The following is a 24,128-nucleotide window of genomic DNA, read 5'->3' as shown; positions in this document are numbered from 1 at the left end:
TGATGTGTATGAAAAATGTGAGGAACTGATTAAAGTGGCTGAAGTCAGAGGTGGGAGAAGAATAAGTACTTATTTTGCAAATTGGACCATCTCAGATTAATATACATGATATGTTTTGATTATAATTACTGATGCATTAAAGTGTTATCAAAGCTGGTAAAGGTGCAGCTAGTTTTACAGTAATGACATTGTATACTGCAGGCAGGGTAGCTTGTGGATGTGAATTTAGTTCAGGTGTAACTTAAGTCTTATTTTTCATTAATCCAAATCTGCAAAGTAACTAAAGGTACAACATAAATGTGTAAAAGTACACAATTTAACTCTTAATGTAGCATAACATGGAAATAGTAAAGTACAAGTATTTCAAAATGTGTACTGAAGTACAGTACTTACTACTTCGAGCTCCAAGAAATATAAGATCCCATCGACCCTTTTTGAATAATGAAGGCAGGTACATTGAAAATACCAAGCGTGTTCTATTAACCTTGGTACATAGGGATATCATGAAGGATATACGCAACGAAAGCTTGGTTGTTTTGAGAAGAAAACAAGTAGTCTAAAACATTCCCTGTGGGTTCCTTTAATTTTTTTCTTAAACGTGTTACCTAACATTTATTGGTTGAGGTTTAACCACAAATATTTAACCATGGATCTTTAAAAACTCAAGCAGTAAGCCTGCATTTATGCAAAGCACCTTATGTAACATGTGGTCATGCCCTGCGTTTCCCACAATGCACTGAGCTTACACTGTCGCCTACCAGTCTTTTATTATGATTTTGGTTACTTAAAACCACATTGGGATGTTTGAATGAACTAGTTTTGCTTGCATTTCTACTTTCCTTGCAAAAGTATCAGAATGATATTTATTTATATTTTGTAAATACTTAATTGTAGTTCCTCTCGCTTCATTATATAGTGATGCATGGACCGGTAATGTTTCCTGTCAAACAGCTAAAGACAAGTTTGTTGTTCTTGCTCACTGGCTCTGACACTCAACATGAACATGTGGCAACCGCTGGTGTGCTGGTGTGATTAATGGTGCCTGGAAGTCAGTTACAATGTGAACCAGTGCTACACCGAGCCCCGTTAAGCCTCTGCCCCTAGGTGTGTGATAAATTGGAAATAATAAACGACTGTTGCTCCTTCAGAAATCTTAGCTTTGTGTGATGTAAAGAAAAGTAACTTTGAGCTATGAAAACATTAGACGGCACAAAAATCCCTGCTTCATGATTTTTACAACAAAAATACTGGGCACTTTTGTAGTGACCCAATTATTTTACTGCCATTTTTATATTGAAAAAGGCAACATGGGTTTTGCTTCTCTTTCTCAGTGTTTCTCTGTTCCAAAACACACACACACACACACACACACACACACACACACACACACACACACACACACACACACACACACACACACACACACCAGCAGTCGTGCTTTTCCATGTTCAGGTCCTGGACTCGTCTCCGTACTTCCTCTCCTGGCTCCAAGCTGTATCATTTTTCCGAAGCTACATTTATCCCTTGAGGACGCTCACTTCCTTTAAGCAGCAGCTTATAAATAGCATTTCAACTCTGTTCCCCGAAAATCTGTTTTCACTGTACAGGCAAAACATACTTTCAATCTGCTGTTGTTTGGTTTCACCTCGCAATATCAATTTCAAAGGAGAAAGCTTCTCCAGAGTATCACACAAGGTTAGAGTTTTGTTTGATTTCCTCTCAGGGTATAAACTTAGTCAGCTAAAATATTTAATTCAATGAAAAAACCTCCCTTAAAACTGTGCTGAAGCTTCGAACATTTTTCCCAGAACAGGTCACTGCAACCGGCTGGAGCCTGCTACGCTGAAACCACACAGTTTATTGTTTAAGAAAAGACATTCAAACTGTTTATGTGGCAATGTTATGGCGACGTCTTCGCCAGCTTATACTTATTCCACCATGCTAAGACCAACGTTTAACCGAACACAGTCCTTTTCTCACTACGCTGACTTCAGCATCAATGTATTACATGAGGTTTCATCATCTCATGCTCACACTAACCCATACACATACACATTTCAGGCAAGTTCAATGACCGCTCTGATCATTTGTTCAGCAATGTTTAACTCCTCACATCATGTGAAGCACTTCCGATTCACTGTGCTTTTGTATTTGCCACAGGAAATCAAATTATATTTTAATATTGCCTAAAAAAAAAAAGATTGCTTCAAAAGATACTGCTGTCATTATTATTTGTCAATACAGGTTTCATGCAAATACTGAGTGGAAACATATTGTAAAACCAAACCACAGTCCTATGTTTTGGTTACATCAAAACTATTTTGGACTGGACTCAGCAGATGTAACATGTTCAGGAACTTCATCATATATTTAGTTGTGCTATCTTCAAAACGTCAAAGATAGAAAATTGACACAGCGCTCTATCTGTGCAAAGTGTTCTGACTAATGTCCGATGAATGCCAGTCACGGTGAGAGTGGGTGTCAATAATGGCCCCATCTGTCCACACAATAGGCTACTTGTTTGGGTCAAGTTCCCCCTTTAATCCTTGGCTTTTGACTAACATGATGCAAGTTTGTTTGGCACTGGAGGTACATTTTCCTGTCAAGTAAGGCAAGGCAAGGCAAGTTTATTTATATAGCACTTTTCGACGCAGGGTAATTCAAAGTGCTTTACAAAAAAGAAAAGTAGTATCAAATGTCCTCTTTAAATAATGTGATGATAGTGTTTGTTGTAGCTACTGTACCCCAAATGTAAAGCGTGCTTTCTGTCTCCATGCAGGTGCTGACGAAGAGTATATCTACATGAACAAAGTCATTGTTACTGGTAAGGACAAAGGTGGCAAAGGTGTGATTTTCATAAGGCTCCTCTCTGTGTGATACTGATACTTGAAGATGATTTATTTCCCATTTATAATAGCTGAAATATAATCTATAAAGAAAAGGAGTTTTATCCTTGCCAGCTGTGTGGCTCTATATATTTCAGTGTAAATTGGACCGCCAACTGCTGGATGGATTGCCATGAAATGTAGTGCAGTGATTATTTGAATGCTCAAGACATGTTAATTCTTAATTACTTTAGTGATCCCTTAACTTCTACTTGTGACACCAGTAGGCCAATATATATAACCAGTGAAATGCTTCATAACAAGCCTGCTAAATATTATAATTGTAGCTTCATCATGACCATGCTACTGTAGACTACTGGCTTTAGCATTTGGCTTCAATAATAGCCTCCTTGAGACACCAGCATGGCTGTATGTTTATCTCATGCATCCTTTTTGTTAGCAATAAATGTATCCTTGTCAAAAAATATTATGCAATCTGGAACTAAACTTTGGTATTTTAAGGTTGTCCAAGTCAGTCAATCACCATAGCGTGCTTGTTATGTCATTACATTTAATTTCAATGCATTTGCCTTTCACATGATTCAAGTGTATACTGTAGCAGATATGATAATAAGCTGCAACAAGCAGCGCCCCCTCCTCAGCTCCCCTCCTTTCACCCACCATTTCCTGCCTGTTTCTTCAGAGCTCCCCACCATCTGAGACCGACCTGTTTTGTTTGGACAGTGATGAAGAATGTGGTTTCAGCAAGCGCTAGACTTAACGCACATATTTTCAGTAACAACACAAGCAAAGCCACAAGTTTTCTTTCACAGAGACTGAAGGAAAGTGTGCGTCGAGTTGTGAGAATTGAAATTTCTCAATCATTGACCATTTGTTAAACCTGAACCACAGTCGAGGAGCAAGAGAAAGACGTTTAGATCTTAATGTCACTATTAACAGTGTTAATTAAAAAAACACTTAGGTACATTACCGGATATCTTACTGTCCTGAAATAAACTCAACAAGTCTAGGCCTTTTTTTCAGTCATGTAATACTCAATGATTTTGTAGTTACAGTGAGTGTATATTTAAGAGTAAGGTACAAAAACATTTCAAAATAGATCTTTAAAGTGTTTCAAAGCTCTTCCTATTCAAGTAGAAACTAGGTGAAATGTCTATTGGGAGAGGAAGTAGCTTAGACATTTGTATTTTGAGAGATTAACTCATCATGTCAACCTGGTGGACAGTACAGTCTAGGCAACAGCCAGCTGAATGTTAACTTACATTAGCAGGCAGACTGGCTGCAGGGCTAAACTATTTGCCTGACTTTATCCGAATTAACAAATGTGCTTACCAGCACCGCTAAAGCTCAATGATTACCATGTAAAATCTCAATTGTATAAATATAGTTTAGGTGTTTCCCACCGTCTCCAGGCTTTATGCTTAGCCAAGCCAACTGTCTCCTTGCTGTAGCTTCATTCATCTCAACGGAGCTCTGACCATTGTTAATGAAAGGGAAAATCCACTGAGAACCATCATCCCTAAATCTCTCATACAAAGTCTTCTCAAATGTTCTCAACCTTGAACTGTGGTGTTTGTTTTGCATAATAGGGTTGTTGCTATCATACAAATGTTTCCCTTGACTTGGGTTATGCGGTCACTGTAATTTAACAATGAAAGGTCTGTACAGTCTGTGAGAGTTAGGGAGGAGCTGGTATGTACAGTATAGGAGACATCTGGAAATAGTGATAAATTGACAACATTTTGACCTTACAGTTGTTTGATTTATCCAGATTCTTGTACATTCCTTTTTCAACATCCAATATAAATTGTTTCTGTTATTGGCTGACATCCTTCTTTGTACTTGTGTGACCTAGATGACAGATCAGATGCCCTGGTCAATGGAAAAGCAGCAAAATATGTCCCTGTCCCAAAGAAGAGCCTCCCTGACTTGCCGCCCCCCAGAGCAGTAAGTGATTACTAGCTTGATTGCATCAGAGTGGATTAACATGTTGTTTTTATGATGCTACTGTTATGGGAATGGTAATAGCACAATTGACCCCAGTAGAACTCCTGAACTCAATGAAGTACATGGGAGAGTTCAGTGGAAGTCATGATTTTCAACGGTATGCTAAAAGGAGCCCAAAGACAAATTCTGACTCTAAATGCAATTGACAGTATTTTGGTCTTTGGTTACCGTAAGAACATTACTATGACAAAGCACCCTAAGTGTTCAAACTAAACGGCTATGGATTGATATCACATGTTGCCAGATAATTCCATTGGTTTTTAATGTACTTAAACAAATTCAGTCCAGAAACATTTCCCACAACCGTCAGAGTCACAAACTTGAGGCTATGTGAAATGTATTCTCCCACAGAAACAGGTATTTAATCAGTCACGGGGCAGCAAACCTGGGAACGTGAGTATCCAAGAGTGTGTAAGGGAGCTGTGGTGTGTTTAATGTCGGCTGGGAGGCCGTTGGCTCCTGAATTGGCCCAGTGTGACTTCAGGAAAAACGTAGAGAACGAGAGGTTTAGGACATCCCGTCAGTGCCTTTGAACTCTGCACTCACACACACACACACACACACACACACACACACACACACACACACACACACACACACACACACACACACACACACACACACACACACACACACACACACACACACACACACACACACACCACACACACACACACGCACGCACACACAGTGGCCTCCCCTAGTATAAACTACAGTAGCAGCTGTTGCTAATCAGAACAAATGTGTAGTGTCAGCATGTGTGTGTTAATATGTGAGTGCATGGGAAAGTGAATGCATCGACACATTTGTGACACTTAACATCAGAATATTTTTCTATTAGTGTTTTACAATTCTTAGTATTTTAGCTAAGAAACCCGAAAAAACAAAACATTGTTTTTCAATTGTGCAGTATTTCACATTTGGAGCAGAGCTTCCACAAATCCCTCAGATGTGTCTGTCAAAGTCCTTTCTCCTTCCTCTCCTCCTGCATCCAGCTGTGGCACAACTGACCCCGTCTTGGGAAGCCTGAGTAAACACGTCCACAGTGAGCCACTCTTTGGAAATCCCTTCATCTGTCTGCGAGGCTTCCATCCATCTCCAGTGATGGAGTATTCAAGAGTAAGCATGTGTTTCACAGTGAACACAGAGTCCCCCCTTATCATTGCAGAGAACAGCGCCCCCTTGCTGTTAATGTAGTCCCCCTGCATGGCAGTCCACTGGCCTGTCGTGATGTTGTAGAAATCCATCCGGCAGCGAAGGAAGTCGTCAGAAGGCCCGTTGCGCATCACATATAAATTGTCTCTGTGGGCTACCATACAATGGCCATAGCTCTGAGGTTTGATCATAGTGGTGACAAGTTTCCACTCGTCTTTCACTGGTATGTATTCGTAAATATCTGTAGTGTCTGGGGGTTTCCAGAAGCAAAGAAACATCCGCCTTCTTGCAACAGCACAAGCTGCAGATGCTACAGGTCTTGGTGCATTTTTTATAAATGTCCACTCTCCTTTTCCAACGTCGTAACTCTCTGCTGTGGAAATTGTCCGTTTCTGGAATTCGCCTCCAATGGCGTAGAGTCGGCCTTCGAGCCCCAGCAGGGTGAAGTCATATCTTAGTTGCTGAGGACCTGGAAGAACAGTCCAAACCCCAGACTCAGGGTTAAAGCAGAAGCTGCTGTCCACTGTGTCTTTACCGTACCCGTAAACTCCCCCCACAATGTACAACTGATTGTCAAGAACTGCAACTCCTGCCATGGAGGTGCTACAAAGAGTTGGAAGGTTGGTCAGATGCTTCCAATCTTCCTCTTCTTCATCAAGGTAGCAAGCAACCCTAAAGGAGTCGTGATGTCCTTCCATTGAAGGAGAGTGCGTGCCAAGAGCAATGTAAGAAGCCGGAGACAATGCTTGAGAATATTGAAGCAGTTCATCAGGGATCATACTCTCGGCTGCATCCTTCAAATCTTCAAAAGCATCACACAGAAAAAGGGCAGCATTGTGATAAAGTGCATGCACCCCGAAGATGGATGCTGCATGGTAAAGCAAGAGGCAGTTGTCTGAGTCGATAATGTCACAAAGATGCTGCACCAAACACTCAACCTGCAGGAAAGCTGCACACTCAACCGCTTCTAAAAGCTCATCCGGGTCATTTAGAGGTGGGGTCTCTCCCCTGCAGACAGCTAGGGCGATGAGGAAACCCCTTGCATGTACTCCTCCTTTCAGGTAGAGCTCGTCCTGGTGAATTTCCGTCATCCCAGACTGATAGAGGGCATTGAAGTAGTTGCTTTTCTTCACAAGCAAGTCCCGCTCCACAGTGAACCAGCTCTCCTCCACACTGACTCTCACACAGCCCCCCCGGTGCTCTCTGTCCTCCAGACCAAGGGTCGCATTCCCTGCATGAATATCCCGGTTGACTCCCAGGCCTTCAGGCTCTTCCATGGTCTCTTAAACCCTGGTCTGTTCTCTTCCCAAATCTCAAGTGACAATGCAGCGTGTGACTCGAGTGTATTTTTGCCATTTTTTCCCCACAACTGGTCGGTAAATAAAGGCTTGTGAGACTTCCATTGCGTCCCGTCTGCATGGTCTGAAAATAGAGTCGTACTATAGATAGCAGCTGCGCCGCTCGCAAGCGTCAGCCAAGGAAACGAAAACTGTTGACATGCACACTGAGCGGTAATGTGGCTGCCGGCAACTGGTCATTATCATAACCCCAATATAATTGGCTAGCAAACACTACGCACTTGCTGAATTATTCATGATTAGACTGCCAGCACTGCCCCTTCAGGTCCGGTTTAGTTGACTACAATTCTTACACATGTGTGTTTTCTTCATCCATGGTATACAGTTAAAATGAATACATAAGCATGGGGGGGAAATAAAATACAGCTGATAAGAAGAGATTCCCAATAAGACAAAATAATACACACCATGCGTAAAATCTGTGTCATGTGATATTTTTCTTGCTTCTCCAGCTCTCTTATTTTTTCATTTTCATTCAGGCTTCAAACATTATAAAAATAGTTTGCATTTCACACAAGTGTGCCCTACCAAAAAGATACAGAGCAGTGGAAGGATAGGAAAGGCCAAGAGAATTGTGTGTGTGTGTGTGTGTGTGTGTGTGTGTGTGTGTGTGTGTGTGTGTGTGTGTGTGTGTGTGTGTGTGTGTGTGTGTGTGTGTGTGTGTGTGTGTGTGTGTGTGTGTGTGTGTGTGTGTGTGTGTGTGTGTGTGTGTGTGTGTGTGTGTGTGTGTGTGTGTGTGTGTGTGTGTGTGTGTGTGTTTTTTTTGCTGTGCTGTGTTGGAATCTTGGCATGGGAACCAGGGATTTTCCATGTTCCTCCGAATGTTTCGTTTTTTGGCCTCTTTTTCCCACTCTTTACTCGAAGCCCCTCCACCACACCCCTGTTCCTCCTCCGCCGCCCCTCTCCTTGCTTTTGTTATTTATGCTCTGACATCCATTCCTTCTACCCGATGTCTCTGTGGTTAGGATATGTGTGTGAGAAGTGCAAGAAAGAGACTAAAGTGAATAGTTTAGTGTTGGATTAATTGCTCAGTCTTCTAAAGAAATACACTTACAGACAAACTGTTCATGTTCATTTTCCCTTTTGCTTTAATATCAGTCCAGCTGGTCTGAGGAATGGGCTGGATACTCCTCCTTAGCCTTGGCCCAAACAACAGGCAGATTATTATTATTTTTTCAGATAAGTGAAATGTGGAGAGAAAGAGAAAGAAGATAGAGATAAGGGTGGGTGGGCGGTCAGGGGGGGCTGCTGCTGCTCTGGAATGCCTGCCTCTTTGTTTTAATTAATAACAGATGCCTGAACTGCTGTTTTTTCACCGTGGAGCGGTTTACACTGAGCTTTCGTGTGTGTGTGTACGTGTACACTTCTACTCAAGTCTCTTTCCTCACAGGAAACACTTTTTCTTATGAAGTCCCTCACAGGTCTTGAACTTTTGAAGCTGTTCCTCTTACTTTTTGGGTTATGTGTTCCCAAAAAAACTCTTTTATGGTTAGTCATATAGATGTTTTCTAAAACCACAACATCACATATTCTATTCCCTATGCCTTCGTCTATATGATGCAATCAAGTTACAATATTTGATTATTTATACAAAAATTATTTATCTTCAATAAAGCCCTTTTTCGTTTTATTTTAATATGCAAGTATTTTATCAGAGTCAGTGGCACCATTTGTATTAGATCCCTTGATCCAAAGTCTTGTTTATTACCACCATTGTGAAAGTGGCTTAATTCCACTTTGTTGCTGTGATTCGTGGCATCGTCCATCTTGTTGTTATTTCAAATTTTGGCTGAGATTCTGGGACAAAAATTCAGTAGTGAGAGCCAAATAAATTAATGACACACTTAACTCATGATGGCAGACATTCTGGCTAGTTATATGTGTAGCTGCAATCATTAATCATGCTCCACCTAACTGTTGGTGTACCGGTGATAAATTATGCACATATCTAAGGCTTTCATACTGGCACATGTAAATGTAATGCCATTTTTGATGGTTATCTGTTACAACTATATTTGAAAAGTCTGTTTTACCCAGAAATACAAGTTGAAACTTCTCACATCAGTTTAGAATTAGGTCATAATTATTATTTGCTTGGCATTGTATCATTATGAAGAGAGAAACTGTAAGTGATATGACATTCTGACATTTGTTTTTGCTGATATTGTGAAAACAGATCTATAATGTAAAACTGATGTTACTCTCCTTAAACCGCAGTGATAACATCTGAGTTTTTGAGGCTAATCACACAAACAAGTCTCCGTCACTATGACTGTATGCTCACTCTGACATGACGCCAGTTATTATGACGGCTTACTGCATCTGCTATGTATTACTGGAAATGTGTAAGATATGGTGGGAAAAGAGCTCAAGAGCAGGGAAATCCCTGTTCACTGGAGTCTGACTGTCTAACAGCCCACATCAGAAATCCTGATTTTTATACAAAGAGATGTGTTGTTTAGTATTTTTGTTGGATTGTAAATCTAAGCTGCACCAGTAACTCTGGTATAATTATACTGCCACAGATTGGTAACCACCATACATACTGAAATACTGACTTTTTTTATTTTGTTTAATTCATTTTGTCCAAGAGAGAAACTTCATTTCACACCAAGCATTATCAAGTTGAGTTCAGGGTTATATTTCAGGAAGGGAATAGCTTGTTGCTGTATCAAACATAGAAGGGAAGCAGTTTTTACCAAGTGATCCCCAGCCTAAATTAAACAAACTCTGATCTTGTGAAATACTTTAAAATGTTCAGCTTACACTTTTTCACAGCTATAGCCTCCCTAAGGCATGGTTTGCATGATTACTGCAGCTCTGCTCTGCTCCAGGATTTCATTTCATATTTATATATATATATATGATCTTGCAAAAATTGTGACAGCCTTGGGGTAAATAAAATAAATATGAAGGATCACTGGTGGGAGGAAACATTAGACATACTGTAGTTAAATAATCGCTTTTTGTCACTCAACTTGTCGGGTTTCACAGAGTTCACTTGAGAACAAACATCAAACTTTTGCAACATGCCCACATGTGACTTTTCCCAAATGTTTTGCCTTCATGCCACATTAACAGAATAGTTTTGATCTGTAAGAGGGGGATAAGTATAAGCAAGAATCCTCTCTGTATGGATGTTCATCTTCATCGTCCATCTTTCCTCCATGATGTTTCTCTCTATGTTGGTAGAGAAAAACATCATCTTCACTGGCAGTCACTGAATTTTTATAGCAGGTACGTCATCTTAGATTTCGTATGTTGCAGGACAAAACTTGTATATCTTTAATCTTCTGCTTGCCACTATAGATACGTAGATAGCTGGAGACTTGTAGTCACAGGTTAAAGAGATACAGGATAAATTCCAACTTATAGGGAGTTTCAGGGTATGATTCAGAAAGGGATTTGTCAATGCTCAACACCTGATGATGTAATTCCAGCGTGACATTTAAATAAACTAATCACCAGGAGGTTGAAGTAATGTCTTTCACAATTTCAGAGGATAATAACATCTATTGTTTTTAAATAAATATGACTGTATCCCTGAATCCTTGTTTATACTGGATCTATTGTATTTTTGTGTTGTTGATTTCATTAGAATTGGCAGCAAATGTCAGATGTGTGGTTGTATGACACTGCACAAATGGATAGATAATGAAACATTGCACAACTTTCATGTTTTAATAGGCAAGGCAAGGCAAGTTTATTTATATAGCACCTTTCAACACAAGGCATTTCAAAGTGCTTTACAAAAATGAAAGACATTAAGAGCATTACGAAACATATTATAAAATGAGATTTAAAAATACTCATTTAAAAGCAAAGATAATAAAAGTTACAGTGCCGTTTAAGATATGAATATATCAATTAAAAGCAACGGCAAAAAGAAAAGTCTTCAGCCTGGATTTAAAAGTAGTAAGAGTTGCAGCGGACCTGCAGGTTTCTGGGAGTTTGTTCCAGATATTTGGAGCATAATAACTGAACGCTGCTTTACCATGTTTAGTTCTGACTCTGGGGACAGAAAGCTGACCAGTCCCTGAAGACCTGAGAGATCTGGATGGTTCATAATTTAGCAGGAGGTCAGAAATGTATTTTGGGCCTAAACCATCCAGTGCTTTATAAACCAGCAGCAGTATTTTTTAAATCAATTCTTTGACACACAGGAAGCCAGTGTAAAGACTTCAGAACTGGAGCGATGTGATCCACTTTCTTAGTGTTGGTAAGGACTCGAGCAGCGGCGTTCTGAATCAGCTGCAGCTTTCTAATGGATTTTTTTGTGAGACCTGTGAAGACACCATTACAGTAGTCCAGTCTACTGAAGATAAAAGCATGGATACATTTTTCCAAATCCTGCTGTGACATTAGTCTTTTAATCCTAGATATGTTCTTTAGGTGATAGTAGGCTGATTTAGTAACTGTTTTAATGTGACTGTTGAAACTCAGGTCAGAGTCCATGACTACACCTACATTTCTGGCTTTATCTGTTGTTTTTAACATTGAACTTTTATACGTTCTGCCTTGGCTCCAAAAAGCATTTCCTCAATTTTATCTTTGTTTAATTGGAGAAAGTTCTGTCACATCCAGTCATTTATTTATTCAATGCACTTAGTCAGTGTTTTGAATTGGAGCATAGTCTCCTGGTGAAATGGTTATGTAAATGTGGGTGTCATCCGCATAGCTATGGTAACTTGTTTTTTTGTTTTTCATTATCTGAGCCAGTGGTAGCATGTAGATGTTAAAGAGAAGAGGCCCCAAGATGGAGCCTTGAGGAACCCCACGTCATATTTGTCAACTCAGATGTGTATTTAGTTACCTATAGAAACAAAGTTGTTTCTGTCCTTTAAGTAGGAATCAAACCAATTTAGGACTGTTGCCGAAAGTCCCACCCAGTTTTCCAGTCGGTCTAGTAATATGTTGTGGTCAACAGTGTCAAACGCAGCACTGAGATCTAATAATACTAACACTGAAGTTCTGCCACTGTCTGTGTTTAAGTGGATGTCATTGAAGACCTTTACAAAAGCTGTCTCAGTGCTGTGGTTTGGACGAAAGCCTGACTGGAACACATCGAAACAACTATTTAAATGCAAGAAATTACTCAACTGTTGAAAAACAACTTTTTCAATGATTTTACCTAGAAATGGCAGGTTTGATATTGGCCTGCAATTGTTCATTACTGAAGCATCTATTATTTTTTAAGAGCGGTTTAATTAATGCAGTTTTCAGGACCTGTGGAAAAACACCTGAGTGAAGAGATTTGTTTACTATATGAAGTAGATCTGAGGCCATGCAATGAAAAACATTTTTGAAAAATCCTGTTGTAATAATATCAAGGCAGCAGGATAAGGATTTCAGATGTTGAATAATGTCCTCTAGGTTTTTATCATTAATCTGATAGAATTGTGTCATGGTGTTTGAATTGATTTTAAGTGGACACAGGGACAAAACATTTGCTGTACCTGATGCAGAGGCACTGACTGCTTGTCTGATTTTCTGAATGTTGTCAGTGAAGAAGGAGGCACATTCATTGCAGGCCCTGGTGGATAGAAATTCAGAGGCTACCGACAGTGGGAGATTTGTTAGTCTGTCAACGGTAGCAAACAAGGCACGTGCGTTGTTTTCGTTTTTGGCTATGATGTCAGAGAAGAAAGACTGTCGTGCGTTTTTCAATTCCAAATTATAAAAGCGAAGTCTCTCTTTATAGATTTCAAAATGAACCTGGAGATTTGTTTTTCGCCACCTGCGTTCAGCTTTTCGACATTCTCTTTTTTCTGTTTTCACGGTCATGGCCTTTCTCCATGGAGATATTTTCTTCCCAGTCACTTCCTTTACCTTAATTGGAGCAATGGCATCTATAACATTTTTAATTTTTGAATTAAAATGATCTACTAGCTCATTTACTGAGATGTTAGCAGGGGCAAGTGTAGAAGAAAAATTCTGAGTAAACATTTTCCTAGTATTTTCAGTTAAATATCGCTTTGTGGTTACCTCTTTTTGAAAAATGTTGTGAACAGAAATAGAGCTCTCAAAGAAAACACAGGAATGATCAGAGAGTGCAACATCAGTCACCACAACCTTAGAGATATGCAGACCCTTTGAGATAATTAAGTCCAGAGTGTGCCCCTTATTGTGCGTGGGCTCCGTCACATGCTGAGTCAGTCCATAGTTATCATAGGTCAAATCTTGACATGTTTTCCCGAACGCTCTGCCTATGTTGAGAAATGTTACACTTTCAACAATTAATATTCATCAAACATTTGGTTTTACATTTCAAATCCATTCTTTAAAATGTACAACTCAAGAAAAGCTTAGTAGAAAAAGTGTTGACAGATGTCTCCAAAATGTATTTTCAAACTGATCAACTGACTGATTATTGAGATATTCTAAATGAATTGTGACGCAGCCAAGCAACAGAGAGTCTGGTGTTTTCCAGCGGTTTGGGAAGGAGCAGGCAGACAGTCTTTGACCACACAGGAGATTTTAATTAGGACAGAAGTAAAGCCAGACTGCTGATTGATTTCAGGAAAACCACGGGGCACACACACACACACATTTAAATACACACTTTTCCACGCTCTCACACACCCGTCCCTGAAAGTTAACATGTAACTCTCTAGTGCACGGGGTCAGACTGCGATTGGTTACATGAGGAATTTGCTACTTACTCCTGAAGTGACAGCTGGATTAGACACATGTATGTTTAGCCTGGGGGGCGAATACATGGATTATGTGCGTGTCTACAGTAGGTGTGTATTTGTTAACCTGGACATTTTCCTCCTCAGGACAATCATTGGATATATGTGAGTGTAAACCTTCATATTGTCTCTTCCTCCTCTCATCTGTCAGGGTGTGGTGAGTCGAGAGCCATTCCCCTTACCTCCAGTTCCTGCTCCCGCCTGTTTAGACCCTTCAGAGAGCTACTATGAGGAGGCTCAGCCCTACGAGGAAACTTTCAATGGTAAAAACACTTGTTGAATGTCACTCTTCTTCTACTCTTTAAACCTACGTCACAGAATTTTAGAATCCTCTCGGTAAGGCCTAGTTAAAGGAAACTAACACTACGTGAGTTAAGAACCTATTTTGTTTTTCACAACACCTTAACCTCTGAGCTGTTTACTGTCATGGAAACAGTTTGACACACTTTTCTGATGTACCTATTCTTAACAGGAAACATCTCTGGTTATCTGAGAAAGCGGTTTCACGCACTGCAAGAAGAACGTTACACAAGAAATACAAGACGTTATCATACACACATGCATTTCCAAACATTTGGACTACCTATGTTGCAAATGTATTATCTTTTCAATTTACACACGGCATCTATTGCACGTCTGTCCGTCCTGGGAGAGGGATCCCTCCTCTGTTGCTCTCCCTGAGGTTTCTCCCATTTTTCCCTTTAAACTGGGTTTTCTTTGGAAGTTTTTCCTTGTACGATGTGAGGGTCTGAGGACAGAGGGTGTCGTATTGTCATACTGATATTCTGTACACACTGTGAAGACCACTGAGACAAATGTAACATTTGTGATATTGGGCTATCTAAATAAACATTGATTGATTGATTGACATTAAGATCACATGAGTAGTTGGGGCTTGCTGTGGTAAATAAGTTACATTAACAGCTCACAAGGTGTTTTATCAGAACTGCTGCATTACTTAAATATCATTAAACCACAGCTATGGTGTCATGGATTGGTCTTGTTGTTTTAACACCTGCTGCTCTTATCGCTGATACCCGCTATAAAAATATGGTTAATTCGATATATAGGTGAATAATGTTAATCAGACATTTTTTATTTTAGATGTAACTTCTCTCTTATTTATTTTCGTTTTCTTCTTGTTCTTGTTCTTCTCCTTCTTTTTCCTGTTTTCTATGATGTTGTTAGATCTGGACTGTTTTGGCCTCTCAGGGCCCTGGATGCGAGTGCACAGCTCTGACAGTGTGATCTATGCTGTTATCAACAGGGGTAGCTACCTCTCGATCACTGGATGTGTGTGTGTTTATGTACGGCATATGCACGGGCCATTGTCCAGCATGACCAGCATCTCGCATGTAGAGAAACAACCTCATGACATGCGACAAAAGTCATTAATCAGTCTTATCTTATCAATTTCCTTCGTTTGTTTTTCTCCTTTTCACCATATCTTTATCCTGTCACCATCTCTCATCAATACTTCAACAGCTCATGTGGCTGTTGCAAGGAAATCCTCCTCTCTGGAGGATGTCATCGTGATCAAGGAGTCATTGACATCATTTAACAGTGTCATTTGTGTTGCTGCTACTCATGCCGTTTCACCCCCAACCCACCCACCCTCTCCCCTTGTGGTTTCTTATCATGTTTTTGTTTCTTAGATGACGGGGATGCAGTTAGCAGCTCGTACGAGTCCTACGATGAGGAAGAGGTGACCAGAGGAAAGTCAGAATCGGCGCAGCACCAGTGGCCGTCAGCGGAAGCGTCCATTGAGCTGATGAAGGATGCTCGGATCTGCGCCTTCTTGTGGAGGAAGAAGTGGCTCGGACAGTGGGCCAAACAGCTGTGTGTCATCAAAGACCATCGCCTGCAGGTCGGTGAAAGGCATTGCGGGAGTTTGAATTAAAGCCCCTTTTTGAAGGTTAAAAACCACAATGGTGCTCTAGGAGGAGATTCAGGTGATAAGGTGGGCGGGTGTCACTTTGTTGGTTATTGGCTAATAGTTACACAACCCAAAAAAACATTATGACATCACAAAGTAGCCAAGATCCGATTAGCTCATTTTCAGACAGGATTTTCTGTAAATAGATCAGGACAAAAAGAGAGGGGGTCTTTTTTCCTGAAACTTTCAGAATCTCTTTACACAGAGAGGACACATGTTTATGTATAAAAGACATGAACAAGTGGATTTTGCATAATAGGTGACCTTTTAAGAATGGAAAAGTGTAATCCAATGTAAATAAATGTATAAGTTGGTGTATTATGATGTGGTCCTAATTTGGGTTGACAATGGTGAGAAAGCCCCCCGTGCCAAGGAGCCAAAATGCCTAATACCAGGGTCCTGGAGCAGGATTTGTACTATTTCTTATTACAGTGTTGTGTTATCTCTGCCTCTCACAGTGCTATAAGAGCTCCAAGGAGCAGACGCCTCTCCTGGATGTGAGTCTGCTGGGCTGCAGTGTGGTCTACAAGGAGAAACAGATGAAGAGGAAAGAGCACAAATTAAAAATCGTTCCAGTTGGAGGGGAGGCCATCGTGCTCGGCCTGCAGAGCAAGGAGCAGACGGAGCAGTGGCTGAAGGTAGGACTCAGAAACTGTGTGGATCATGTTGTCATGGTTTCTTTACCCTATTAACAATAGTTAATACGTTTGTTGTGTGATTTAGATTGTGTTTTAATTCATAAATAACATTTGAATATGTCAAGACTCATCAACCTCCTGTTCATTAGGTGATACAGGAGATCAGTCCCAAGCCAGCTGAAAACTGTGACGCACAGCACTCACAGTCTGACTCCCCAAGGCTCATTTGTACAAAGGTACGCTCATTTTAAACATTTTGCTTTGGTGTGTGCGTCTTTCTTTGCTCAGATAACCTGTAGAGGAGATCTGAAAGGCATATATATAAACTGTAGGGCTCTGTAACAGTCTTTTTGTGTATTTGCCTAATACAGTATATGACTAATATGTTGATTTGAACTCTCAGGGAGAACTGAGTGAGAGATACTCAGTGGCTTCAGAGAGTGGAAGCAGCACTGACAGCCATGCTGACACTCCTGAAAACAAAGATGGTGAGTCACTCCTCAACGCTTTATTGTTTCAGTTTTCCAACATTTGGGTTTAAGACCATTGGTGATGCTGTACGTATCTGATAGTATGAAATGTTTTTATTGAATCAGAATTATTCTCCTCCCCTTCAGTGAAAAGAAAATATGGAGCAGGGTTGAAGTTTAGCAACCTCATGAACATTGGCAAGAAAAAACAATCTTCGTTGGAGAGCCCAGAGAAATGTGTGGACACCTCAGGTGAGCAGAGAACTAATGTGCATTTTGTGCCATGAAATAAGCTCCCAAAGTATGAACACAGTTGCACTTCCTCTCCTTTGACACAGTTACTTTTTATTCTACAGCCCTTGCTAGGTGGAAAAAAATTGGGCAGGGGTGGTGGTAGCTTCAAAACCTTTCATTTCTTGACACAAAGAATTTGAAATTCACATGTGCGTCACACATCATTTTTCATGGTGGGGCTAAGCCATTTTCTTGGTATGGGTGTAGCCTACCCCAGCCATACCCTGGCGCTGCCACTGGTGGGATGTATGGGGCGGGCCATTCTGCACATGCGTTAAATGCGTTAAATATTTTAACGCAATTAATTCAAAAAATTAATTACCGCCGTTAACGCGATAATTTTGACAGCATTAGTCAATATATGTTCTTATGTGCCTTCTTAGCTTTAAAAAATGATAATACTTTTATTGGAATAATATCATGAAACAGTACTACTAGAAAATGTCCGATATACTGTATGTATTTGCAAGTATTATTATTTTTGTATTTGATGCACCCCACGATACAAATTGAAAAAGCATAACATGTTCCTGATATACCTATATACCCATATACTTTATACGTTAAATAAAATCATTTTGATCATACTAACTAGGGATAACCAGAGACATGGATTGGATAGAGGGGGGGAAAAAAATGGGGTAGGGGTGGTGGTAGCTTCAAAACCTTTAATTTCTTGACACAGACAATTTGACCTCTTTTAGCCACCAAGAAAGTACCACAACAGTTTGTTGGATTTAAGCAATAATCAATATGACATTAAACACAAGTAGATAACTATTGATAAGGTCAAATGACCATGGAATGAAGAAGAAGAAGTCATTGTAAATGTCTCTCCTCTGTCAGGCTACCTCAACGTGCTGGTGAACAGCCAATGGCGGACCTGCTGGTGTCTTGTAAAGAAGGGGCAGCTATGGTTTTACCATGACAAGAGCAAGAACAAAGTGAGCCAGCCAGCAGTGAGTCTGGGGGGCTGCAGGGTCCTGCCCGAGCCCATCCCCGAGCACCTGTACTCCTTCAGGATCAATATGGATGGCAGTCAGCTGGCCACCCTGGAGGTAAACCACCACTGTCTGTTGTGCTGCTTTGTAACATCCTGACAAATGTCTTGCATCTCAGTAAATGGTTTGACACTGTTTATCACGTAAGAGTTTGACACCCTGACGTCTTTCTCGTCTTTTATCTAGTGGCGTACAAACTGTTTCCTGAAGATAATATGAGCAATTGCCTCAAGTCTAACTGGAGAAAAAAAAAAACAGTCAGCAGAAATGGTGTCTACAGTTTATTATAGGAAACACTAACATGTCCTCATCTGGAATTGACTTTCTGCTGACATCTAACTTGTGTGTATTATATGTGTGCACACAAGGGTGGTCTGCGTGTTTGTGTGTGTTTTACTGAAGGGTGTGTATCGTCTGGGATTTCAGGGACTATTGCTCACGCCCTTATTCATTAGGTTTCCAGTACCACCCTGCTACAGCGCATATTTGGTCCTAGGCCATGGAATCCAATGTTTAGTCTTCAAGGCTTTGACACCATTTTATGAGTCCTTTTTGCTTTCTAACAAAATGAAACTTCACAAGTACAGTATTTACCAAAACTTCAGCAAGATTATCCCCCATTGAATTCATACAAAGCTGGACCAAACCATTATGAGTTGCTTCACACTAGTTTCTATTAGATGAGCTTGTTGAATCCCCCAGAATAATAATAGCTGTTTTATATGTATCAGAACAATGTGTTCCTAAACAGCATTTTCAAACACATTATTTAATTATCAAGAGACTGTAATTGCTAATGCTCAGCTGGGGACATGGTAACTCCTTAAAAACATTTTGCATATTGAAATACTGCTGGCACCCATGCTGTTGAAATCTTTTCATTAAAACAAACCGACGCAGGGTATGCAACATTAGCCATAAGCTTGGGACTCATGATGTTGCAAGTGCATGGTATGAACTAAATGCACTTTGATCTTCTCCTCTTCTCTCAGGCTAAAACGTCCGCAGACATGGGCCACTGGCTGGGCCTCCTGCTGTCCCAGACGGGGAGCAAGACGGACCCCGAGGAGCTGACGTACGACTACGTTAACGCTGAGAGGATCTCCAGCATCGTCAACGCTGCCAAGACTTCCTTATAGTAAGATCATCACTACTGCTGACTTTAATGTGAATGTATACTTTGGCCCGATATTCAAGTGGAACTTCTCTTTTTGTGTCTCTCTAGCTTTATGCAGAGGAGGTATTCAGAGCCAAACAACTACATAGACACCCCCCCCTCCATGCCTCACAACTCTGATGAACTCTATGATGATGTGGCGTCTATAGCTGATCCAGAGGTATGGTATCCAGGAACAAAAACTTGAGATATTTCTCCATTATTGATGCATATTCCTGTTTGTTGAGTTTTTAGAAAGTCACCTTTGAAATGTTATAAAATATGTTTACCCACAAACCAAAAAATCTTATTTAATTTGTAGAAAAAAGGACATTGATTCAGCATTAATGTCCACAAATATGCAAAATGTTAATCTTAGAAAATTGTGATTTTTTTTTCATGACTACCTTTTACCAGCTAAAAAACTAGTAAATACATGAATCATTCATGTTGATTGGTGTAGCACTTTCAGTTTCATTTTTTTACCTTGTGTCCTCAATTTGGCTCCGTTCCACCTCATAACTTCCTGTTCCTGTGTAATACAGGATGCTGAAGAGTATGTCCTGCCAGAGAGTGAGGACAACAATCCTCAGGAACAATTTGAGACATGCACACAGGACAGCAAAGACTCAGAGGAAACAGAGCAGGACCCTGACAACAGGATTTACCTGGACCTGGTCCCTGTACGCTCCTTCCTCCATACGTCCTGCGGGGGTAAAGCCCCCCCTGCCAAAGAGACTTCTAGAGAGTCCCCAGTCCCAGTAGAGGACCCAGCATCTCAAATAAAAGAGGTAGGTTATATCATTTAAAAACATATTTGATATTTTCTGAGCATAAATCACATATTTTGTGCCGAAATTTTTTTAATTTCCAGGCCAACTCAACTAGCCACACAGAGCCAGATTCATCACCTGTGGTAAATGGAACAAGTTCGACCTCTATAACCAGCAAACCAGAACTACCCCAGACTCCCCCTCAACCAGTCAAGACCTCCTCCCAGAGCCAGGAGACCCCCAAGAGGAATAGTGTGGGAATCTCACAGGCATTCACCTCCCCTGGGGTTCAGATCAATAAAGGTCAAACGGTTTCTACTGGATTCCCTCACAGTCCTGTCCCCCTGCGGCCCAAGGCACATACCATAGGTGAGGACGGAAAAACATTTTCAACTTTAACTGGAAAACCTCCTAAAATAATGTTTTATTGAGAAAAAGTAACTGTTGTCTTTACCATTGAGTTAGATAAACTGCTTCCCTTCCTCTGTATTCTTACATTACCATGGCTCCCCCTAGTGAAAAGCTGCATCCTCTACACTCAAAGAAACATACATACATTTTTATGCGGATGATACTGTGATGTATTGTGCAGGTCCCTCCATTAAAGAGTCTGTTGTTAAATTACAAGCTGTTTTTAACACTATTCAGACTCAGCTCTCTGAATTAAAGCTTCTTTTAAATGTGGATAAAACCAAGGTAATGCTCTTTTCAAAAGCTAAAAAGACACCAGAGCCTGTTTTAGATATTGTAACTACGCAAGGAACAAAACTTGAAGTTGTTGCCTGTTACAAATACCTGGGTATCTGGCTTGATGATTGTCTCTCTTTTAAACTTCATGTCAATAACCTGCTTAAAAAACTGAGGGTTAGGCTAGGGTTCTTTTTCAGAAACAAGTCCTGTTTCTCGCTTGAGGCCAGGAAAAGGCTAGTCACTGTGACCTTTTTACCTGTGCTGGACTATGGGGATCTGGTCTATATGAATGCACCTGCCAATTACCTGAGCAAATTGGATGCTGCGTATCACAGTGCTCTGAGATTTGTCACAAATTGTAAAGCGCTTACGCATCACTGTACACTGTATACCAAGGCAGGTTTACCATCACTCTCTGTACGGAGGCTCAGTCATTGGTACATGTTTATCTATAAAGCTTTGTTGGGTAAACTCCTGTATTATATCTGCTCTCTGATAACACAGAGAGTTGCAAGCAGCTATTGTCTGAGGTCATATGATGTAGTCTTGTTAGATGTGCCAAGAGCAAGGACTGTCTAAGGTGAGACAGCTTTTATGTGCGCAGCTCCACTTGCTTGGAACAATCTTCAGCAAGAATTGAAACTGAGCAATCTCATTCCTCTGCATGTTTTTAAAGCTAGGCAAAATGAAATGCTTGCTGATACAATGGGCACTTGTAAATGTCTATAACTATGTATCCTGTAAATATAATGTATGATGTCCTTTATTGTTTTATGTTTCATGTGGAATCTATATGCTGCAGGTCTCCCTTGAAAAAGAGATCTATGATCTCAATGGGACCAATCTGAATAAATAAAGGTTTGAAATGAAATGAAACACCTTCAAAACATAATGCAGATTTAAATTCCAAAAGAAACTAGCTTTTTAAATCACAAATGCATCTTTTTTTTCATTCTTGGCAATGGATTTGACCAAATGTTTTATTATTTGCTGAATTCAAAAAGGTATTTTCTCAGATTCAAAGTTTTTTTTAAAGACATGAATTGATAGCTGAACCACTGTTTCTTTGTTTGCTGTGTGGAAAAAGCTAACAAGGATTTGGATATTAAGATAGATCTAGATTTGGATTGTTATACTAGCTAAAAATGTACAATATTTAAATCTTTCTTTGATTCCCAGGATGTCCCGGTGCAGTGGAAGGGAAACTGGGCAAAAACCGCACAGAGGCAGATATGCGGCGCTACATCGATGAGCGCGACCGCCTGGAGCGAGAGCGGGAGGAGGTGAGGAGCAGTCTGGGAAACCTGAAGAAGGAGAGGAGGGAAACCAAAGAGGAGCTCAGCGCCTGCCAAGGTACATCTGCACTTCCTGTGACACACACTGAAGGTCGTCACTGATCTGTGTGACTGACAGCTGCATGTTATCCTCAGATCCAAAGCAGCAGGCCTCATTAGAAGCCCGATTGAAGCAGAAGGAAGAGGCGTGTCGGGAGGCGGAGAACCGCAGGGTGGAGGTGGAGCTACAGTTGATGGAAGTAAAGGAAAGTCTGAAGAAGGTGGAGTCAGGGCCGTTCACACTGGGGACCACACTGGACAGCAGCCTCCAGGACTCACCTATGGTAAGTGTGCAGGTTATCAGAGGAAACATGATTTATATAAGCCTTTAAAGGTCTCCTATTATACTATTTTTAGGCATACATTATAGGTCTAAAATATATAAAAAATATGTCTATAAAGCGTTTTGCTCAAAATACCAAACAGATCACCCATTCTAGCCATGCCTCATACCCCTCTATTTCAGCCCTGTTAGAGAAGTGCTGATTCTGGGTCCTTAGCTCTGAGTGTTAGCGATGCTTGCTAATGTAAACAAAGACCATATTACTTCCAAAATACGTCGCGCATAGTTTGTGATACAGCAACGTTTCTGATAGGGCCGTGGGTGTGAAGCCAGCCCACATTTCCGATATGTCGTAATGACCGCAGCAAATCTGGATGAGCTCCGTTGTACCCCCATTTTTAGAGATGTGGGTAAAGAGGAAAAGGTTTTATTATTTTCGGACACTTTGCGAGTCTACTGACACACTGGGGACACATATTTAGGTATAAAAGACATCATAATAGGAGATCTTTAAGCCAGGGTCCTGTTTGCTTTGCTCCCTTACCAACTGTTGACTGTTTGCCCTCAGCCTAAAGCAGCAACCCTGTCTGCTCTACAGTCGACATCATCATCCCCATCACCTTCATCCCAACCCTACAACACCAGTGCAGACCCAGGATCCCCAGTCAACTCTGCATCTGCACTAAAGAGCAGACCTACTTCCATCATGGCCATCAAAGGAAAAGTCCTGCAGAAAGCCATGGTGACACTATACATACTTCTAAATGCAAATGCTTCAGTTAAACAAGATACTTCCATATGTGAGGAAGTATGTATGTATCAGGATGCATCATAGCAAGTGTATGAACTTGTATTAAATGCATTTAAATAACATCATTTCATAATTCTTGTATTTTCAGGAGTGGGAGAAGAAATCCACCACCTAGAGGGAAACCTGATTTGAACTCTCAAATGCACAAGTTTCTCTTGGTCTAGTCTGTTTTCTGCAACAGGAACCACTGTGTTACCAGACGGTTAAATCAACATTCTCCCTACTCCCTCTGGATTCCTAATCAACTTTTTGCCAAGACTATAAATCAGAGAGCCAATCAGAGGGATGTCTTCTCAAACACCACTGGATAATCTGAGTTTTAATTACTTTTTCATGGCTGTTTTTCTCCATTTGCTCAAGGGAGGACATTGATGAAGTAGCATTTTGGCCAGACTAACAATTGTTCTTGATGATGATGCACGAATGAAAACAGCCAAACATTTTTAAACCACTGAGACCCTCTACTTAATTGGCAATGTTGTACACTCTAGATTGTAGCTTGGTTCATATATGCTGTAAACCAAGATGTAAATATATTTACGCCATTATTCAGCCTAATTTGGCTTGTATTGCTAGCTAAAAATGCACTTTTTATTCAAATAAAAATGTACTGACAACAATGTTGGCTGGTAATTTGTTTATGAAAATGTCCTCTCATCCAGTGAAAATGGATCAAAGGTTCAC

At 40.5% G+C, this 24,128-nt stretch overlaps 2 protein-coding genes across 3 annotated transcripts in view; one reads left to right on the top strand and one right to left on the bottom strand.

Moving 5' to 3' along the window:
• Nucleotides 1–24,064, top strand: part of afap1l2 (actin filament associated protein 1-like 2) — a 44,135-nt gene extending 20,071 nt beyond the window's left edge. The window contains exons 3-19 of one of the 2 annotated variants that reach the window (XM_071206864.1): nt 2,780–2,824; nt 4,702–4,793; nt 14,210–14,321; nt 15,714–15,925; nt 16,453–16,632; nt 16,782–16,868; nt 17,036–17,120; nt 17,250–17,354; nt 18,243–18,454; nt 19,390–19,535; nt 19,623–19,734; nt 20,099–20,344; nt 20,428–20,695; nt 22,196–22,369; nt 22,447–22,634; nt 23,232–23,375; nt 23,533–24,064. In XM_071206864.1, coding sequence (XP_071062965.1) covers nt 2,780–2,824; nt 4,702–4,793; nt 14,210–14,321; nt 15,714–15,925; nt 16,453–16,632; nt 16,782–16,868; nt 17,036–17,120; nt 17,250–17,354; nt 18,243–18,454; nt 19,390–19,535; nt 19,623–19,734; nt 20,099–20,344; nt 20,428–20,695; nt 22,196–22,369; nt 22,447–22,634; nt 23,232–23,375; nt 23,533–23,559 — 2,435 coding nt within the window. In that variant the 3' untranslated portion in view covers nt 23,560–24,064. Of the gene's footprint in view, nt 1–2,779; nt 2,825–4,701; nt 4,794–14,209; nt 14,322–15,713; nt 15,926–16,452; nt 16,633–16,781; nt 16,869–17,035; nt 17,121–17,249; nt 17,355–18,242; nt 18,455–19,389; nt 19,536–19,622; nt 19,735–20,098; nt 20,345–20,427; nt 20,696–22,195; nt 22,370–22,446; nt 22,635–23,201; nt 23,376–23,532 lie in introns of both variants that reach the window. The other variant, XM_034107082.2, reaches the window with a different exon arrangement.
• Nucleotides 5,522–7,585, bottom strand: LOC117464564 (kelch repeat and BTB domain-containing protein 13). Its single transcript, XM_034107085.2, has one exon. It carries the CDS (start codon nt 7,283–7,285, stop codon nt 5,768–5,770), a length of 1,518 nt encoding a protein of 505 aa, XP_033962976.1. The 5' UTR covers nt 7,286–7,585; the 3' UTR covers nt 5,522–5,767.
• Nucleotides 24,065–24,128: the final 64 nt, after the last annotated feature.

The sequence above is a fragment of the Pseudochaenichthys georgianus genome, chromosome 19 (assembly GCF_902827115.2).
Source record: "Pseudochaenichthys georgianus chromosome 19, fPseGeo1.2, whole genome shotgun sequence".
NCBI classification, from domain to species: domain Eukaryota; kingdom Metazoa; phylum Chordata; class Actinopteri; order Perciformes; family Channichthyidae; genus Pseudochaenichthys; species Pseudochaenichthys georgianus.
This window is presented reverse-complemented; position numbering and strand designations above follow the sequence as displayed.

Coding starts and splice junctions, on each gene's coding strand:
- LOC117464564 (XM_034107085.2), bottom strand. CDS start 7,285: ATGGAAGAGCCTGAAGGCCTGGGAGTCAACCGGGATATTCATGCAGGG.